Here is a 19569-nt window from a genome sequence, read left to right on the forward strand (position 1 = left end):
ACATAATGTGATATTAGTTGATTTTTCTGTTTATATATACATGAACCAGTATGCATTTTTTTTTTTAGATCTACTCGATAGATATCCTCGCTGTATATTTCCAATTTTAATTTAAGTCCTTTCGAGTGATTGGATGGTTTTTGGATGGTTTGATGGGATGTCATTGTTTTCTATTATGATTTTCACATTATGTTTTTGAATAAACCTGTAGCGCTTTAGCTAATTTGCAGTCATTACTGCATAGAAATTGTTAGTTTCATCTACAGCATTAATTTTTTTGAACCGATACACAACACAAATATATGATGCAAATTTGTGGATATGTATAGTTTACCTATTAAATATAGTTTACATATTAAATATCCATGACCTAAATGGTGTTCAGACTGCATGAGTGTATAATAATTATGTACATATGGTATTTATTTGACCTTTAGATATATCTGTTTAGAAGAAGCGTTGTTAGTTGTGACCAGCAGAAGAACCTCATATTATTGAGGTCCTAGAGGACCTCAGAGATTAAGATCATTCCATAGTACAATAGCTAGTCAACCATGTATGTGATAGTTATTTCTGGTTCATTGTAAACTGCTTTGTCAACATAGTTAATAATTGAAACCAAGAGGGTTATGCTTTTGTTTAAAACACATACTGTCTAATTAAACATGATAGATCTTTGTGTAGCGAATTACTTGGAGCGGATCAATGATCTCATTTTAGGGTTATGATTTTATTCAATATACAATCATAGGCTGTCTGTCAATGATCTTCTCCAAATGGGAGATTTGTTATGGGAGAACAATTTCTGTGAAATTTTGCATTGCTCATTTTACATGTATTAATAAAGAGGTTTCTGAATAGTTATAATGTTGATTTTTGTTGCTTTAATCATTCATCTAGCTTTTCCCCCACAAAAAAAACATGCAGACATAGAGATATGGGTATAGCAGTTACTGTAAACGTATTACATTTGGCTGTGTATTCTGTTTAGCGTTTTTGGCGGAAAAACGGCGTCCGCTAAATCAAGTACATCGCCAAATGTAAAAGATGTACATGTAAGTAGATATAAAATTACATTTAGAAATGCGCATAATCAAATCTACGCTAACTTGTTCAAAAATCATATTCCGCTAAACATCGTACACGCTAAATATAAAACGTTTACAGTAATTTGAGGTACAAATCGAGTTTAGCTTCAGAGAGAATGTTCCTATTGGACATGTCTCACTTCTTCAAATCAATGCATGATCATAGTACAGAAACAATTTCTCTTATATCTAAATATATATTAAAGCATAAAATGGGCAAATAACTTTAATCCTTATAAAAAACAAGATATCTGTGAGCATTGCTCACTAGTGATACCCCCGCTCTGATGTGAATATGCAAAATAAGCAAACTTGACATTTAACAGAAAGCTGGCATCTGATTGGGACAGAAATATATCCCACAATATGGCATGCCTATACAAATATTGTGTAAAAATTTCAAGCATCTGCGATAAATAGTTGCTGAGAAATCTTTGACGAAAATTTGTTTGAAAATTTTGGTTAAAAAATAAACAAAGTCGTCATTTAACAGGAAGTTGACGTCTGATTGGTACAAAAATATATCCCACGATATGGCATGCCTTAACAAACACTGTGTAAAACTTTCAAGTCTCTGCGATAAATAGTTGCTGAGATAAATGCGACAGAAATTTTTGTTACGGACGGACAGACAGACGGACAGACAGACACACAAGGGTAAAACAGTATACCCCCTCTCCTTCGGAGCGGGGCTATAATTAATATACCCCTTGGAAAGTGAAAATTAGAAGGTTTAATAAATACACTCAGATGAGTATAAAATTGAAGGTGCGTTTGCTACTTTTGAGGACGGCCATTATAAGTTACTGACTTACTGTATACAATTTGACCTTGATGAATGTCATTGCCCACGTGAACATGGAGCCAAGGGCCTTAAAAGTCATCAAGTATTTAAGTTTTACACTATTATATAAGAGGTCAGAAGAATGACAAAAAGATGCCACTTTGTTCGGGTCACAATTAACCCTGATATAAACCTGGGTACGGCAGCATTATTTCGTGAATTAAAGTATACAATCATGTTTTACTGTGAACCAATTAACATCTGTTTTTTACTCGCGATGACATTATTTCGCAGTTTACTAATAAGATAAACTGGTTCGCAATGATTACTGTTTGGAGTAAGCCTTATCCAGGCTCGTGTTGTTACTACGACCACAACTCAAGAGCTTGTTCACGACAAGAAATATTCACAATGCTTTTAGATTGGTATGCATATTATCATACTTAAATCTAATTTAATACAAATCTCACGAAATGTTCTCTTTTGAAAATAAAAGTTGGTGTACGGTACTTCTCTCACAAATGTATCATTTCGTAAAATGCTTCAAGTGATCTGCATGTTGATTCAGATTTATGTATAATGATATGCATTATCAATCAAAAAGCAGTAAGCATCATCTGAACCCACACTACATCTATTATTTGCTCAAGATAACATCATGTGCATTTACGCATATATGAAAGAAATTTCTGCAAGAATTCTCGAAATAAGTCAGATGTGTCAAATTCTGTTCATACTTGTAACAAAATAATGAAAACTACAAATCATCTAAAAGGGCCCGCTGTTCATAGTTGAGGGCAATGGGATATGTGAGGAGCATATGGCTCAGTGGTCAATATATATAGGCATTAGGGCAGTAATTTAACCCAAAGGTCGCTGGTTCATATCCTGCTGTCGTCACTTGATGTTTTGACTTGTTTTCTTAGACAGGGCACAATATCTACAATGTCTTAGTCCACCCAGCTGAAATTGGACATACATGATGCTCATGCTGGGAGTTAACCTGCGATGGACTGGTGTCCCATCTAAGGGGAAGTCATTGACTCTTATCCTCTTAGCACCATGGAAACTAGGGATAAGCACCAGCCCTATGTGCATCATGGCTTGGAGAAACCTTTATTTTTTAACACTAAGATGAAGTTGAAGAACTGTGTGTTGTTATACCGATATTTACTTCTGACCTAGAAATTCGGTTCAAGGTCATTACACTCTTTCTTTATCCAAAAAGGTTGAAATGGGGGGGGGTGGGGGGGGGGGGGGGGGGGGTGGGTAGTACATGTATATGTATAAGGCTGATTGGGCCAAGGAAGGGAATTATGCTATTGGTAATGACTTTACAGAAATATGCCTGAACTCAACCTTTCAATTTTAAGTTTGGTTCAAGGTCACTGCAAACCCTTTACTTAAAAGCATTCATTGTTAAGGTACAAGCCAAGGGGAGAGAAAATTTTGGCTAGACATCATCTGTACAAGAAGATTCCCTACACGTATATTGGCTTTACCCAATGACCTAGTAGTTGGTTCAGCCTTACTGCTTTACCCAAAGGCCCTATGAGAGCGACATACATGTACTAGGTTGAGAAAATGTGATAGAAAATATGCTCCTTACAAGGGCCCTAATAAAGTGATTTGATGGACACTTGCAGGTTTTCTTCTAAATAGTTATGTATAGTTAAACACAGTTTAAACAATCTACAAAGGAAAATTGACATTAAAAAAAGACCAGTCCAAAGAGTTTATTGCAAATAACATACATGTATAATAATATTTACATTTGCATATAAACTATATCAATGTCATGTTTTGACCAAAGAAAAAAATCATATTCATCTTAGAGGTTTTAGTCCCACACCTGCTTCACTGGACTATAAACTGTCCAGTAAGTTAATTAAATTAGATGTACAGTGTAGGGACCTTCACTAAGGAACTTAATATGTGTGTGTGAAACTGGACCCTTAACACAAGAAGAACACAAATAAGTCATTTTTGAAAGTACACAGAAAAACTACAAGTACTAAATATAAACATGTAGCATGCCATTTCTACAAATGTTTTCCGTTTTTAAAAACATTTCTTTGGCTTTTGAAATTTCAGGTAGTGGCAATTAAAACTGGAGGTTAATTTTTAATTATACGAGGAATGTCTTTTAAGATATTATCATATGTGTATACATACAGGAAACAGAAAAAAAGAGTGCTTGATATGTTTTAACTATTCACAAAATTGACCAACTTAAAAATCTAGCACCTCAATACACAATTCGTTATATAAAACTGTATATTCATTTTATTTCCAAGAACAAATCTTCTGTTTATTTTAATAAAATTAAATTGTGAAGTTATGGAAGGATAAATTTTGATATAAATTTGAATTACATGTACCGTTATATCTAAGGGTGGAAAAATCCTGTATTATTGAGTAACTCGGAGAGAGATCAACAATGTGGTTACAGTCAAAGATAAAAAAAAAAGGGGGGGGGGTACCTGTTATAGACTGAAGTAAACCTTCTATCATTAATATGGATAAGTCTAAAATAAACAATAAATCTCTGTTCAAGTGTATAGGAAATGCCCATGGTAAAACTTACATCCAAATGAATTCCTTATCCTTTGACATGAAAATTGTACGTCTACTGGTATATCTATGCTTGGCTAATAAAACATGTTCGAATCCATGTTTAAAATATCTTAGTGAAAATTGAAAGAGACGGAATTATCACTATCAAACACTTATTATAAAGTGCATGCAGTGGAGAGTAGAATGATGTATATATATATATATATAATGCAAACAGTTCTTAAGTATAAATACAAATTTAAGTACTTCTTGCATTATTTTCAGAGCTACATGTAAAGAAGAGAAAAGTTATTCCCCTTGGCAGTTATATGAGTGAAAAATTGTAATTTTTTAAAATTGTGTAATTTTTATGAGATAGTTTGGAAAAGAAATGCATGTATTCAAAAAAAAAAAATTCACGACTGACCACATGACACAAACAAAAAGCTAGAATAATTTCAATATGGATTTGAAACAACTTGATACATTTATCAGTGTAATTATACAGAGCACATAATAAGGAGTACTATCAATTGAATATATTATAAATAAATCTTCAAAAAACATTTGAAAGACCTTTCTGGAACACTAATAAATCTTATTTTATAACAAAGAAAATAATTTGAAACATGCATTGTGAACATGAAACAGCACTGCATAAGTCAGTTCTTTACAAATTTACACTTGTCATCATACAATGAGTTCCAGATATGGCGACACATATGATTCCAGTTTTAGTTACACTAACAGAGCACTCATCTCGATAAAATTGTGACAGATTTAATGCATAAATATCATAAACAGCAATGCATATGTCAGTTTGGCTTTCCAAGTTGAACATCTTAAGTTAACAAATTAACTTTTGTTGACATACATTGGTTTCCACAAACTGAATCTGCGTTGACATGCACCGATTTCCAGATTTGTCAACGCTCATGATTCTGCATTAGGCAGTGGCTGACTGGGCCCTCATCGCCCGGTCCACCCCCTCCTGCTGCCTCTGGGTGTCGAGTAGCACCTGCTGGTCACTGAAGAACTGCTTGGCCTGACCGCACGTGTTGTTGACACACATTGGGCACCTGAGCAGCAGCTGTTTTGAGCACGCTCTGTTCGAGTCCAGATGAGACTTGACTAGATCTGCCTGAGCCTGAAATAGGTCATGACATACATAAATGATTGCAGTGTGACAAAATAAGTCAAAGGTTGAAACAATAAACATTCTGACAGGGCATCCAGATCAATTTGCTTTTTCCAAAAGATGAATGACTAGATTATGTCTAGATTATGTCTAGCAACTGCAAATCATGTTTTGCTGTTATGAATTTAATACATGTACTAGTATTCAACTGATTTAAAATTTAAACAAAAGTGCCAGTGTGTATTTCAAATTTGTCATATTTCAAATGAGATATGAGGATTTCATTAAATAATTCAACACAGAAAATAATTTAATCAGTCTAGCATTTGCAGATCAAAAGCAATCAATTAAAACAATATGCTCTTAAACAGTATTCATTTCCAAATATTCACAAATTTAATGTTTTGAGAGATTAAAAATATCTAAATTTAAAGTTACAGTCCCATCTAGGACTGAGTAAGAGTTACCTACCTTGATGAAGGTTGGGCTGTCATTCATGGCTGGTGCTCTTCGTATGTTCAGATTGTGCTGAAGATATAAAGGGATAATTATATAGCAACTGGTATTCATGTGCATTATAGACAAGACCAAATATCTTACATATACTTGCTGCAGGCCCGTAGCTTATGCTCTGAAAAAAACTTGGATGGACGACTTGTGAGCTACAGGCCTCCCACAGTAAAATGTTCTACTATTTTTTTCATGATGGATTAAGAATAATTAATAATCATTTCGGAACCCTGAATTCAGTTTAACATTTCAGTCAAATTGCAAGATCCTCTTCCAAAGGCTAACCCAGTTTTACATCACATTTGGCATTTGTGAAATAGAGAGTTTCTGAGAGTTATCTAAAATCAGTTCACTCATTCAAGCTTAACTTTTCTGTTAAAGCACATAGCTCCCCGCTCCTCGACCCTCCAACTCACTTTCTCTCCAAGTTCTTCAGCGTACTCCAGGTCCAGTTCATACAATGTCTCGATGTGGTCGCTGGTGAAAGCGATGGGCACCAGAAGGATGTTTTTCTTGCCCTTGGAAGCCAGTCCCTCTATAGCTGCGTCAGTGGGGGGACCCAGCCAAGGTAGAGGACCAACCTACATCCAATCAAATCACAGAATGAAAATATGAATGCTATAACTCTCTTATTTTAATATTTAATACAATGTAGCCAACTTGATTTGACAATTGCGGTGGTCAAATTCAACCTGTGTTTTCAGCAACCCAGTCAGCTGTACATTAAGATGAACATTTTAGAAAGTAAAAGTTCTAAAACCACAAAATATTGACAAATATTCATATCAGTTATCATTCTTTCAAAAACAAATTAATAGCCACATTGATTGCAAGCTATGGTCAAAATTGTTCCACAGTTTATTGAAATAATAATGAATTTGGAAAGAAAAGTGATGACTGTGTTATTATTTACATTTCATATGTTTACATTGATTGGACGTAAAAAATTTAAGCAGAACAAAACTATCATTGCCCTTGCTACTGGGCCATATCACTCTAGTTTGGCCCTGTATTGCTAATATAATAGTATTGCCCTGAGTGCAGGGTTCTGACCTTGGACTGCCACACCAGGCGATACTGGTTGCTGTGATTGAGGGCCTCCATCACTCGGTTCACTGTGGCTCCTACTTCTGCTGGGTAAGGGTCCCCTCTGTTTACAACCTGTGAATGAATCAATGACATTAATCAAAGTCCTGAAATGCTGAACGACTAAATGGATATAACAGAATCATTTTTCAATGCCAGAGAGTGTGTATACACTAAAATTACTGATAATTAATTGCAAAGGGGTTGATTACACATTTCATTACATTTCTTTGAAAAATTGTAATGAAAATAGTGTACCATTACCATAGGTCTGTTAGATGGTGATTCACAAATCCTCAAGGAGGAGAAATGAAATTATATTTCCTCACTGACAGATAAAAAATTTTGTTGGATCCTACGTATTCTCTTACCTTGAGGGGGAGGGAATGGGCAGAGAATAGGATGACAACATCGTCTCGTACATCTTCTGAAAACTTGGCCAGTTCACTCTGAATGCTCTCAGCAAAAGCCTATGAAAATAAAGGGAAATTTTTATAGTAACTGTATAGTTACCATTTATAAGAATGTAACAATGTGTAGGAATTACATATCATACCCAGTCTAAAAATTAACATGAGAAAAACATATTTTCCATTTACAATAAATATTTAACATTAAGAAAGAAATGTACTGGTACATATTTTTTTTTTCAAACGAACATCACGATCTATGTAAGATAATATTTCTATGGAGCCAACTTTTCTTGGATTGTAAATTTTTTACATTCAGATTTGTCGAAGTGTCATTTTATGTGCATACACGGTGTACTTGTATAATTAATAAACAAATACTTCAATTTGTAATTCTTTGAGTACTGGTATTCACTGATATATTGTATCAATGTATTCAAAGTCAGTAGTACCCATGAAATCCACAAAAAAATAAGACACCACAAATTCTATTAAATGCACATTAATTCATAAACTTTTGTCACCTGGACAAGCCCTGGGTGAGTGGGCCAGCGGTCGATACAGCTCCACAGGATGTTGGAGGGCTGACCCCGCTTGGCGTAGTGTCTGTAGAAGGCGTTGATGCTACTTCCTGTTGTGGAACAGCTGTATTGTGGGTACTGTGTAAAGGCCACGCCCCTCTCTATGCCATCACTGAAAATTAACATGCAGTCAAGTATTGTAATAATAATCAGTGTGTACTACAATGTATAATTAAGTAAATTGTTTTTTTCAGCAAGCGTTCATTTGAATTAGCTAAGCTTTGTATGTATCTCAACTTATAGGACATTCAGCAATGTACATGTACTTGAATTAGCAGTAGTTGCTCTGCATATACAAATAAAAATACTTATTAATAAAAGGATAATCATCAAAATGTAACATTGTTACAGTATATCAATCACATGGGGTTTGTGAACACTAACATTCATATAATTTAAAAGTGTATATAAAAAATTCAATACACTAAGTCAAATAGGATTAATTTTACAGGATTCATTGAAGAAGCTTGACACAAACATTTTATAAGTGCCGCAAAAGCCTATCTTGAGAGACAAAAGATATAATATAGATAAAAGTCATGCATAGTTACCTTTCCATTTCCTCAATGGCTTCCTCTGTGAGAGGATGAACGTATCGAAATCCAACATAAAACTTATGTGGAGCTGAAATTGTCAAAAATTCACAGCTTAGATAAAAACAACCCAAAACTTTGATGATTATCATAATAATGGCTATGATATGGACAAAATTAAACAAAGAGAAATAATTAGGTCATTAACTGACCTGTTTCCGGGCTGATCTGGTCCAGTAGTTTGACCATGCCTTGGCCCTGGGTCTCGGTCCACTTTTTGATTGGTGACCCTCCCCCAATCTTGTTGTATTGTTCCTGGATCTTTGGGGTTCTCCTCTGAGCAATGCGTGGACCTAGCACCCTGACAGTGGCAAAAAAAAAAATAGGTTGAATACAATGTATAAAATTCTGTGCTGTATTAAGGTGGCTTACTACACCTTGAAATATTTTCTCATATCAGCAGAAAATTAATTGATTATGATAAATACCGGTATATAGCATGATGGATAAGAGGTATATAAGTCAAATAGGCAAAAAAAGAAACAATTTTGGACAAAAAATTATATATTTTTTTCAAATTTAGTTCAGTAAATGTAATAAAAAGACCCAGGCAGATTCAAACTTGTGATCTGCAGATCACAAGCCCAATACTAATCACTGAGCTATGACAATATTCAACAAAATTGTAGATACATGTGCAAACAATTTAACATAACATCTAAATCACCATCTTGTGACGTAGTGTTTTTAAAAAGTATGTCAAGGTGCACTTAGGTACCTGAATGCTAAACAAGCTTGCAGCAATGCTATTATTAACAAGTTTGTTGAATATTGAGTGTTTCTACACCGTGTGACTTCATGGTGCTCTAATCACAATTAATGTGAAAATTTCTGGGCAGGTATAATTTTACACTGGAAATGTTAGGGAATGTAAAGCTTACATATAAATATCCAGTTGCGGACTGTGTAAACGAATTTCCTAAGCCAACAATACATGGAATATTTACAGAAAAACAACATAAAATCCTTTAAAGTACACCGCAGTACTGCCAACATGAATGTTTTGGAAAAGCAAAAAAGGTTGCTCTGAATTATGCATCCCTCAAGCAAAACAAAAACATTATAATTCTGCATGAACTTGGAACAATCAATATAAGATAACATCAACTGTTAACCACATTTTTTCAAGCATTGACTTCACTTGAATGCACTACACAGATGGATCAATCATTTTGAAGCTAATCACAAGTTAACCTGCAGGCTTCTTTAGGGGTTTATATTTTGATCAAACTTTCAAATGTCAGTCAGTATATACTGGTACATGACTGTATAATATAGCATGATAATTTAAAAATGTCCTTAAGTCAGCAATTTATTAAATAAATCATGGTAATAGAAACCAAATGAAACACGTATTGGAGTTTTACATGTCATGAAATGCATCTGGCATGAATTTCTGTTTTAACCCCCCCCCCCCCCCATCTGTAGCCTGCACCCCTAAGTGGCCCACAAAAAAACCCCAAGCAATCTTTCCTTTTCCTTTCGTCCCATGGCGTAAATAGTTCTCTCTCTCTCTCTCTCTCTCTCTCTCTCTCTCTCTCTCTCTCTCCTTACTGTTGAGCGGGGAGCTGCATCAGATCTCTATCCAGGAAGAGCCTGGTCAGGAAGCTCTGTACATCAGCCTCTTTCTCAGGTCCGCCCATGTTTAACATCAGAATTCCCGTCTTTGGTTTGGAGCTTCAGAATAAAATTGTTAAAATCAAATCAAAGATAAATTTCAAATCACTGTTGCATGCATGTACATTTAATATTTTGACTTTTTCGTTTTCCTAGACACATGTGAAAGCATCAAATATTTCACGTACATGATATGTCTGAGGAGAATAATTTGTAGTGGATCCAATGCACTAGATATATACTGTAAATTCCTAATTAAACAAAAGGAATTCATTTCCGCGTAAAATCGCAAGACACCCTTCTCGCGAATTTTAAAATATCCCTTTTAATTTTCGAACATAATAAAACTACATGAAACTATAATAAAATTTTGACACTCCCGATTTTACGTTCTTGCAATTTGATGGAAAACAGTAGAATAGCGGAATTAAATACTCGCGTAAAATAAGGAATCTACAGTACTGTTACTTTGATTTTTCATTGATCATAATATGATAATTCTAATATGCTGAATTCAGCAAGATAATTATGAATTTTGTAGATAATAGAGGAATCCGAATGAAACTGACTTTGCTACAAGCTTAAACTTATTCCTATATACAGGGAAATATTCATCCCCATTTTATTTTCGCCTCTTTTGTCCTCGTTATCAGCGGGCGAATTTAAGACTGGGCGAATTCTAATGTATTATATTATCTCTCTTTAAACACAACTTTGTCTGGGCGAATTTAAGATGGGGCCAAACCGTTTGAAAGTAAAGAAGGGCGAAAATAACCAAGGGCGAAAATAACCCTGTATACAGTATAAGCAGGTTCAGTGTAACTGCAGTGCTTATACAGTACCTGTCTGAGCTGTAATGCTGGCAAGAGTTGACCAAGACACAGGGTCCACAGGGATGGTTTGGATTCCATTGCTTCAGGTAATGGCTAGCACCTGCGAACAAACAGATCCTCAAAAATATCATTTTTGGAAATAAATGCTTGCAAATTTATTTCTCAAAAACCTGAATACAGGGTGGGTGATGTGGAATTACAAAATTCTGGTCTTCCACATATTATATATTTATATAGGTTCCATTGATATATAATACTTAGATTCAGGGACATCCCTGATAGATTTTAGCTATTTGTTGATGAAAATCATAACATTGGGTCTGAAAATCAGGTTTATACATGAAGCAGTATTTATATAAACCTGACAATGTGTTATCTTAATTTTTCCAACAAATTTAAATGATTCTAAAAGTTTGCATCATGTAATTTTATTTTAACATCTTGACAATTATTTATGATTTTTATGATGAACACAAATGTTCCAGTTTGTCACTTTGACACTATACATTACCTGCAGGTCTGTACTGGGTAGCTCTTTGTCTGAAATAATTTGGATGGACAACCTGGTCGTCCCCGCCCAGGTTGTCCATCCGAATTTTTTCGGACTGGGAGCTATACACACCTGTAGCTAATACGTTAAACCAACTTTTATTTGCATGCGAGAAATTTTTGCGATGTTTGTTGGACAGCCTCCTCATCACAAATATTTCTAGCCGCAATCTAGTCATTGTCCTATGACTCTGATTACATCACAGATGTAGATCAGACTTATTCACGAAAATATGTCACTGCAAAGTAGCTTATTTCCGGTATATGATCGCAAAAACAGCTAGGTCATCACGAATAAAAATTGGTTTACAGTATTACATGCACTCCTACTAAATCCACTTATCATCAGAGAAGATAAACAAACCGACAGATGACAAGAGGTAACATTCAGAGAATGATGAGGCTTAGGCACACTTGAATAAATTTTGAAGTAATGACTCAATGGATTTTGTGTACACTACATAAATAGTGGCATATAGATGAAAAAATTAAAAACTAAATATTTTCTTGTGTTTATAGAGTTAAACCCTAGTGGATCTAAAAACCAATTTGCTTTTAACCCTGAAGCCTTCTCCTTCTTCAAACCAGCCGCATGTAAAGAAAATAATTATAACAACTTACAAAATTAATGATTATTGCACATCATTTTTTTTAATAAAAATTAGGGGATGTGAACTTATTCATAAATTTCACAAATATTGTTGCTTTTCTCAAACTTCTTTGCATATTCAGGATGGTCGGCCATTCAGAAAGAATTGTTTTTATTAAGGGTTGTAATGAGATTCATTCATTTACTAGATGCAATATTTTAAGTTTATAGTCTCTTTTTATGGTCAGACTATTACTGACCATAAAAAGAGACTACTGGTAATGAATTTTTTATTATGTACAGAGTAAAAAAAAAATTTCCTCTTCAGTACTTGTAGCGATTTAAAAAGTTTTAAATTGATTTGACTGGTACATGTACATCAATCATCTAATATGATATATTGATCAAAAGCACTTTGTGCAAATATCATTATATATTTAGTTTTTAAACATGTTAAATAGGCTGATATCTATGTTAACTTTATCAAACTGTAAATCTGGATATCTTTTTATTTTTTATAATCAATAAATTTCACTGAGATTTCACTAAGATTTTGTTGATCAAGAAGGCAAAACATTTGTGCATAAAATTATTCTACTCATGCAAACAGTATTGAGAAATCGATGGGTTGGTGGTTTTTTTAAAAAGAAAAAACTTGTACATTACCTGGCAGGGCAAAAGGTATTATGTTACACTTCTTTACTACTAACAGCAATAAACAGAATTTCATTGCTAGAACTTGATGGCTGTGTGTGTAATCTATCTTGAATTCACATCGGTCTTGATGATAAGCAACTTATCTTTATATGCCCAGATGTAGACACAAGTATAAACACAATACAGCAAAACTCGTTTATAACGAATTTCAAGGGACCATAGAAAAAACTTCGTTATAGCCGTAATTCGCTATACGTTTATAACGAATTCGTAAAAAATATTATAGCGAATTCGTTATAAAATGATTAAGGGTTTTTCCGGCTAACAGTTTTCTAAACTATCGTAAGTTATAAAATTAGTATTACCGTCATATACAAAAAAATGTCAATATAACCATTTCATTTCAATTTTTAAAAAAATTCCGTATACTATTTGAATTTAAGTATTTTATATATGCATCTTAAAATTGCATGTTTCTTCAATGAAATTTTAAAGGGAAAAAATTTGTTATAAAAATGATAAAATACGTTAAAATTTTGCCAGCGGGGGTCTTAAAATTACTTTGTTATAGCCGTAAATTCGTTATAGCCGTGTTCGATATATACATCAATTTTCTATAGGTTTATATAAGAAATTTGCCGGGACATGAATAATAATTCGTTATAGCCGTAAATTCGCTATATCCGTGTTCGTTATATTCGAGTTTTGCTGTACATACTATTAAAAATAACAACTTCCAAAAGCCTTAGCATAGTGACACAAAAAAATCAGTGATCTATTTTCAAAGACATGCCTGCCAAGACTATGTAAGCTTGACCTAGTCAAGGATGCATCGTAAAGGAACATATACAGTGAAGTCGCCAATTCCGGGTCGTCTACAATTTTGGGTCACTCCTGTGTATTTCATGTCATCTTGTTTAAATTGAAGCATAAAAAACTTAATAAATACATTGATCATGAACTATATGCCTTTCTGTCTTTGATCATTAAACGATATTCGAAAATTAACATTTACAGACCCTCCAAGAAATGAATTTAGAAATCAATCACTTTCGAGATGGAGATTTTCACACATCTTTGACATGCTATTTTCATTATTTAGGCTGCAGCGTGGTTGACGTGAAAGTTGTGGGAGGGCATTAATGGATGAAAAATATTGCACATGCATTTAGTTATGTGTCAACAATTATTCAGAATGATAACTGCCCAAATAAATTTACACCAATTAATTAATCAATCTGCAGTAATCTTCCCAATTGCGGGTCACTATACCTGAAATATATTTTTCTGCGAATTTACAACAACGTGAAAGAGAGAAAAAAGAGATTTAATTGAATAAAATGATCCATCCAGCTCAGGTGTCATTTTATTTATCTTGTTTGTTATTTTTCTTAAGGTTTTTTTTTCTTTTTATCACAATGATGACATAATGACGATCATTTCATTCTGAATCACAACTGTCATTTAGTCGGGAAATTGGTCCCTGTTACTTGAGTATCAGAAGTTGTAAATATATTTTCTGATCGACATTATTTTTTACATGCTGCAAATTTATAAAAATTGTGTTCTGAGATGATTACCCGACATTACTGACCCTTTGAAGTCACATGACCCGAAAGTGGGGAAACCATATACCTTGTTGAAATGCCTCTGTAAATATTGTTTCCAGGAATTTATTTTCAAAAACAAAATAAATGCTTAATAACTCACAAAATGTACTTTCAATATACATATATAGTATAAAATTTAAATAGAACAGCCTTGCAAAATATGAAAGAAACAGTCCGACGTGAACCGGAATTGCATGGCGATTTCACTGTATTTATGACTTGCATAATATTGGATTTCAAAAAATTTTCAAATTTAAAAAAAATCAAAATTTGGATAAACTTATCAATTTTAAGAATGTCAGATAATATGTATTATCATTGTTATTTAAAACTGTTTCTGTAATATATGCATATATATTGTACCATGTCAAACGAATTGTAAACATGCATGGTCTTCATGGGGAAGAAGGAAAAATGCAATAAATCTACCACTTCAGCTAGTAATAATGTGGTGTACAAACTACATTACAAATTAACAAACAACATCCAACCGACTTGCAAGTTATGGAGGGGGGGGGGGTACATATCATTATATGATATCATTTTGTAACGTCCGACCTTATGTAACGAAAAAATTTCAACATGCTTTATACAGCCCTATTTCTGACATGCTTTACTGCGTGACCTTTAAACATTACTTAATTAAAATATCTCGTAATTTCAGCAAAATTCAAACAACGTATTATTACTTACTTCTAGCAAAGCTGTTCAGTCTGTTCGATACCGACAAGGCCATGTTGTGATTCCTACTTTCAGATTTACACTTGACAGAAGCGCCCTCTTCTGGTAGTGACGTCACACTATGATAACGATGAAATGAAACTAGAAGTAGTATGCTTTCAAAAATTGCTGTTTTTCTTGCTTATTTTCCAGATATCAGGTATGATTTGATACCAAGTTGTCTTTTTTGTTCCTCGTGTTTATTTTTATGAATTAAAATGTCATAAATTGATGAAATCCTGACAGTAGGTTACGACCGTAAATATTTTCGTCTGCTAATTTGCCTCAGTGATTGCATTTTCGTTTATCTGCTGATAATTTTCTTCAGAATGTAGTGGTAAAATAGTTTCCGTGGAGGTATTTCACGAGGAAAATTTTGAAACTAAAGGTATGTATCAGTTAAAGTACACTGGATCATTCACATATTGAGCTACTGTACAACAATATTTTTGGGCAATGACGTCGTAAATGTTGTGGAATTTGAATGATTTTGATAGGCTACATATTTAATATAACCTTTGTTTTAATTAAATTACGAAAACAAGGAAGATAACATTTTTTTCCCCACAAAAATCAATATAAATCATAAATACATATGTCTCTTTGAATTGATATGAAGTCAAAATGATAAAATAAATCTGTTTTAACTGTAATATTAAGCATGTTGTTTTAACTTGCTTTTAAAATCTTATATAAAGCGGGACAGGAGCAAGATGTGGTAAAGCTGATTGACCCAGAGTTGAAATCCTGGGAGAAAGATCTGATGCTTGATGTGATGAAGTACAAAGCCAGCCTTCAGAAAAATGATGTTGGTGATGCTAAGAGCAGAGACAGTGACGAAAGTGAACAGAATCACAAACTTGCAAAAACTGAAGACACATTCCACACACAAGAGGCCATAAAAATAAAAGAAAATGAAGGTAATTTAACCCTAAAAATTAACTGTAGATTAACTTCTAATTAAACATGAGGTATATTACCCTCAGCTATATATTGTAGCTGTGATAAAGTTCACGTAAAATGGCAAGAAGCACCCCCCTCACCTATTTTAAAATCTCTTTCAACATAGATAAAGACATAGGTAAAGAAGAAATCCAAAATCAAGATCTAGATTATCTAAAGGATGACAGACATCATTATCAAAAAGAGGACACAAAAATTCTGGGAGAAGTAAAATCTGTGATCAAATCGGAAAAAGCCAAACATCCAAATCCTCATCACAGAAAAATTCCTAGAAAATATGGACGTCACCATAAAAAGGCAAAGACATGGAATAATAAGGAAAATCAAATAGCTGATTCTGATTTGGAGCAAAAGGTCATGGACATTGAAGAGGAGGACAAAAGAATTGAGGACCAGCTTGCTCCTCCAGTGGTACTGCCTGAGGATGAGGACACAGAGGGAGGACCACAGATTCCCAGGCCGCTCCTCAGAGTAAAGAGACAACTGGACATCAATGCTATCGCTGATGCTCACCTAGAGAACTCCTCCTCCTCCTCTGGGAGCAATGACACCAATGTTGATGTATGTCAGTGGTGATAGAATTTGAAGCTGCATGATCTTGTACAAATCTTACCACAAGTAATTTTCAGTGGAAAATATATACATGTATCTTGGATATTGATTTTATAAGAATATTGTCTTGGTTGGTTGTTACTCAGGTTAATTACAATTTAATAATGGTCCAGGATCACTTTCCTCATTTTTACAAAAGCTTAATTAGTACATATATAGTGTAACCGCAGAGGCACAAGTTTCGGTTAATATGCATGAGATTTTTTATCTTTCATTAAAAAACATAATTTTTTGGATTAAAAAGGGATTTAACAGTCACCAATTAAATTCATATTAACATTATCTAAACTTACACTAGCAAAAAAACAACTCCATTTTAAGTTAATTATTATGTTTCACAGTTCATATTCATGCACCTTCCTTAAATTACCAATGCAATTATATGCATATAAAATTTCATTTTTCTGATTTTGTACACATCAAGGTGATAACAGCTGATGACCGCAACGAGGAGGCGAGAGCCAAAGCGAGTCAGGCCGACCTTCTTAAGTACCTGATAGGGACCCTTACATCAGTTGCCATCTTCTCGTTCATTGCCTACTGCTTCATCAAGGACCCCAAGGGCTGCATCCATGCATTTGGTTTGGGCTGTCCATGCTGTATAGTCTGTCTGCCTTGTATCAGAAAGTAAGTGTTGAGGTTCTGCTGCTCATAATTAATGCAGAAGTCTGCAGAACTTTGCAGTCTTACATAACAGGTACTTTTACTCTTGTCAGTATTAGTGATCATAACATTATTCCTCTGTTTATTTGTACATTTATATTAAAAAATTTTTCCTCTGTTTATTTGTACATTTATATTAAAAAATATTTGTGATCATTACAATTTTTCTTAGAAGTAATAAATGTAAATATGCAAATTGTACTGATTAATTGCATATTTCAAGGTGGGGGATTGTTATTTGACACCCAAACATTGACTAGAGGGAGTTATCTCTCTTTTCAGAGGGTCAAAGTACTTTAACTAAAATTAATATATACATTAAATTTAAATCAATTGAGTAGTGTACAAGATTCTTATAAATAGAATTGAAAAATGGTTATGGACTTCGGTTTGTTTAATAAAATTTTCCTACAAAGGGTCAATTAATTTTCTGTACTATATTTACAAACTTTAAGATTTTTCTCTTCACATTTGAAAGATGTCAAGAGAAAACGGATATGGAAGCAGTAATGAAGGAGAACATGAATCGATACATGCCGGGGATGGTCATCCACGAAGACGGAAGTATCGAGGCCTACGAGGTCTCTCCAGAGGAAATAGATATCGTCATGGAGATCGTTGACATCATCAAAGAATAGTGTCTCAAATCCATCAATTGTAATGAAATAGTGTGTTAAATCATCAACAGTGGAACTATATGCATGTGTATGTACTAACAACGAATAGGAAACTAAATGTTTCAAGGAAGCATCAAAATCCTCAAGATTCAGAATTTCTTTCAAATTCATCACTAAAATTAAATTAACAGCCAGAATAATTCAATGTATTGTTCCAAACAAGCTTATAGTTCTAGATTTGCTTAATTTCTGTTATCACAAACTACATGTACAATTTCACAGGGGTGTGTTGAGCAGAGTAAGTGCTTGCCAGTACTTAGTGCCCTTGACGCTTTTAGACATTTAGGGCAGTGTGCTTGCATCAGTCTTCACCAAAATTTGCGGTTCAGGTACCGGTATTGGAACGTAATTTTGACAAGTGCTTGCAAGCTACCACTCAGTCGAACACACCTCGCGTTAAAGTCTATTCCAAACTCTCTCCGTGTTTATTCGAAATGACCATGGATTAACAACCATGGTCTGTCTGGTATTTTTAACAATTATGGTGAATAATAAATTATATAATACATTCAATAATGTAGTCCTCCAATTTGTTTTTGTCAGAATAAATCAAGTGTACCTCTATTGTTGCAGCTATCCTTTTAAAATATGTTGCGAGATGTAGAGAGAGAAAAAAATAAACTTGTATTTGATAATATTACTGTTTTAATTGGTTTCTGTAACATCACACAGGATAAACGGAAGGTATCACAGAATTTCTTAACATCCATCATTTCATCAAACCTGATTAACCAATCTCCAAACAACAGGGTCATTGCTTGGACCTCTTGAATCATCAAAATACATGTACACGCAGATGTGTTACACAATACCCCAATTAATTTTCACTGCCTTTGCACAAGTTAATCATCTACTCAACAGTATAAGGTTTTTCATTCCTAATTTATTTTGTTTTCATCTTACTTGTTTTTCTTCAATCTCTAAATCAAAGTAGCAAAATATCAATCAATAAATTTACATTATTTTTTTTTTCTACATCAAAATGCTTTTGTATGCATGCTAATGGCAATGGATATAATGGATCCGACCATGTTTGAAACATTAGAGATATCCCAGGATATTAATACATAAAATATCAAAAACCTAAGTAAGATTACACCCTGTGTACATGTACTAGATGATGAAGGTGTAAGAGGCAAAAACAATAACTCTGTATGGAAAGGAAACTAAGGAACCCACACACAAATATTACATGAAAATGTCTCCCTATAACATAAACAAACATGACAGATACCAGATACATGAAAAATGAACCAACAAACAATGTGAAGCTTAATGTGATTAATCAACATATAATTTTCAACCACAAGATACACATGTAACAATAATATTA

The 19569-nt window shown here is 33.7% G+C and overlaps 2 protein-coding genes across 2 annotated transcripts; one reads left to right on the forward strand and one right to left on the reverse strand.

Moving 5' to 3' along the window:
- Positions 1-3592: 3592 nt before the first annotated feature.
- On the reverse strand, positions 3593-15452 carry LOC105329689 (ferrochelatase, mitochondrial). The gene is made up of 11 exons (XM_011431033.4): positions 15295-15452; positions 11206-11296; positions 10301-10423; positions 8899-9047; positions 8705-8777; positions 8097-8265; positions 7534-7632; positions 7130-7237; positions 6493-6657; positions 6038-6094; positions 3593-5575 (listed from the first exon to the last, which is right to left on the reverse strand). The coding sequence occupies exons 1-11, from the start codon at positions 15335-15337 to the stop codon at positions 5375-5377; spliced, it is 1278 nt and encodes a 425-aa protein (XP_011429335.3). The 5' UTR covers positions 15338-15452; the 3' UTR covers positions 3593-5374.
- On the forward strand, positions 15381-19031 carry LOC105329688 (uncharacterized). Its single transcript, XM_066067859.1, has 6 exons — positions 15381-15481; positions 15650-15709; positions 16020-16241; positions 16391-16845; positions 17321-17523; positions 18038-19031. The coding sequence occupies exons 1-6, from the start codon at positions 15418-15420 to the stop codon at positions 18195-18197; spliced, it is 1164 nt and encodes a 387-aa protein (XP_065923931.1). The 5' UTR covers positions 15381-15417; the 3' UTR covers positions 18198-19031.
- The last annotated feature ends 538 nt before the right edge of the window (positions 19032-19569 follow it).

Source organism: Magallana gigas, chromosome 1 (genome assembly GCF_963853765.1).
Source record: "Magallana gigas chromosome 1, xbMagGiga1.1, whole genome shotgun sequence".
NCBI classification, from domain to species: Eukaryota; Metazoa; Mollusca; class Bivalvia; order Ostreida; family Ostreidae; genus Magallana; species Magallana gigas.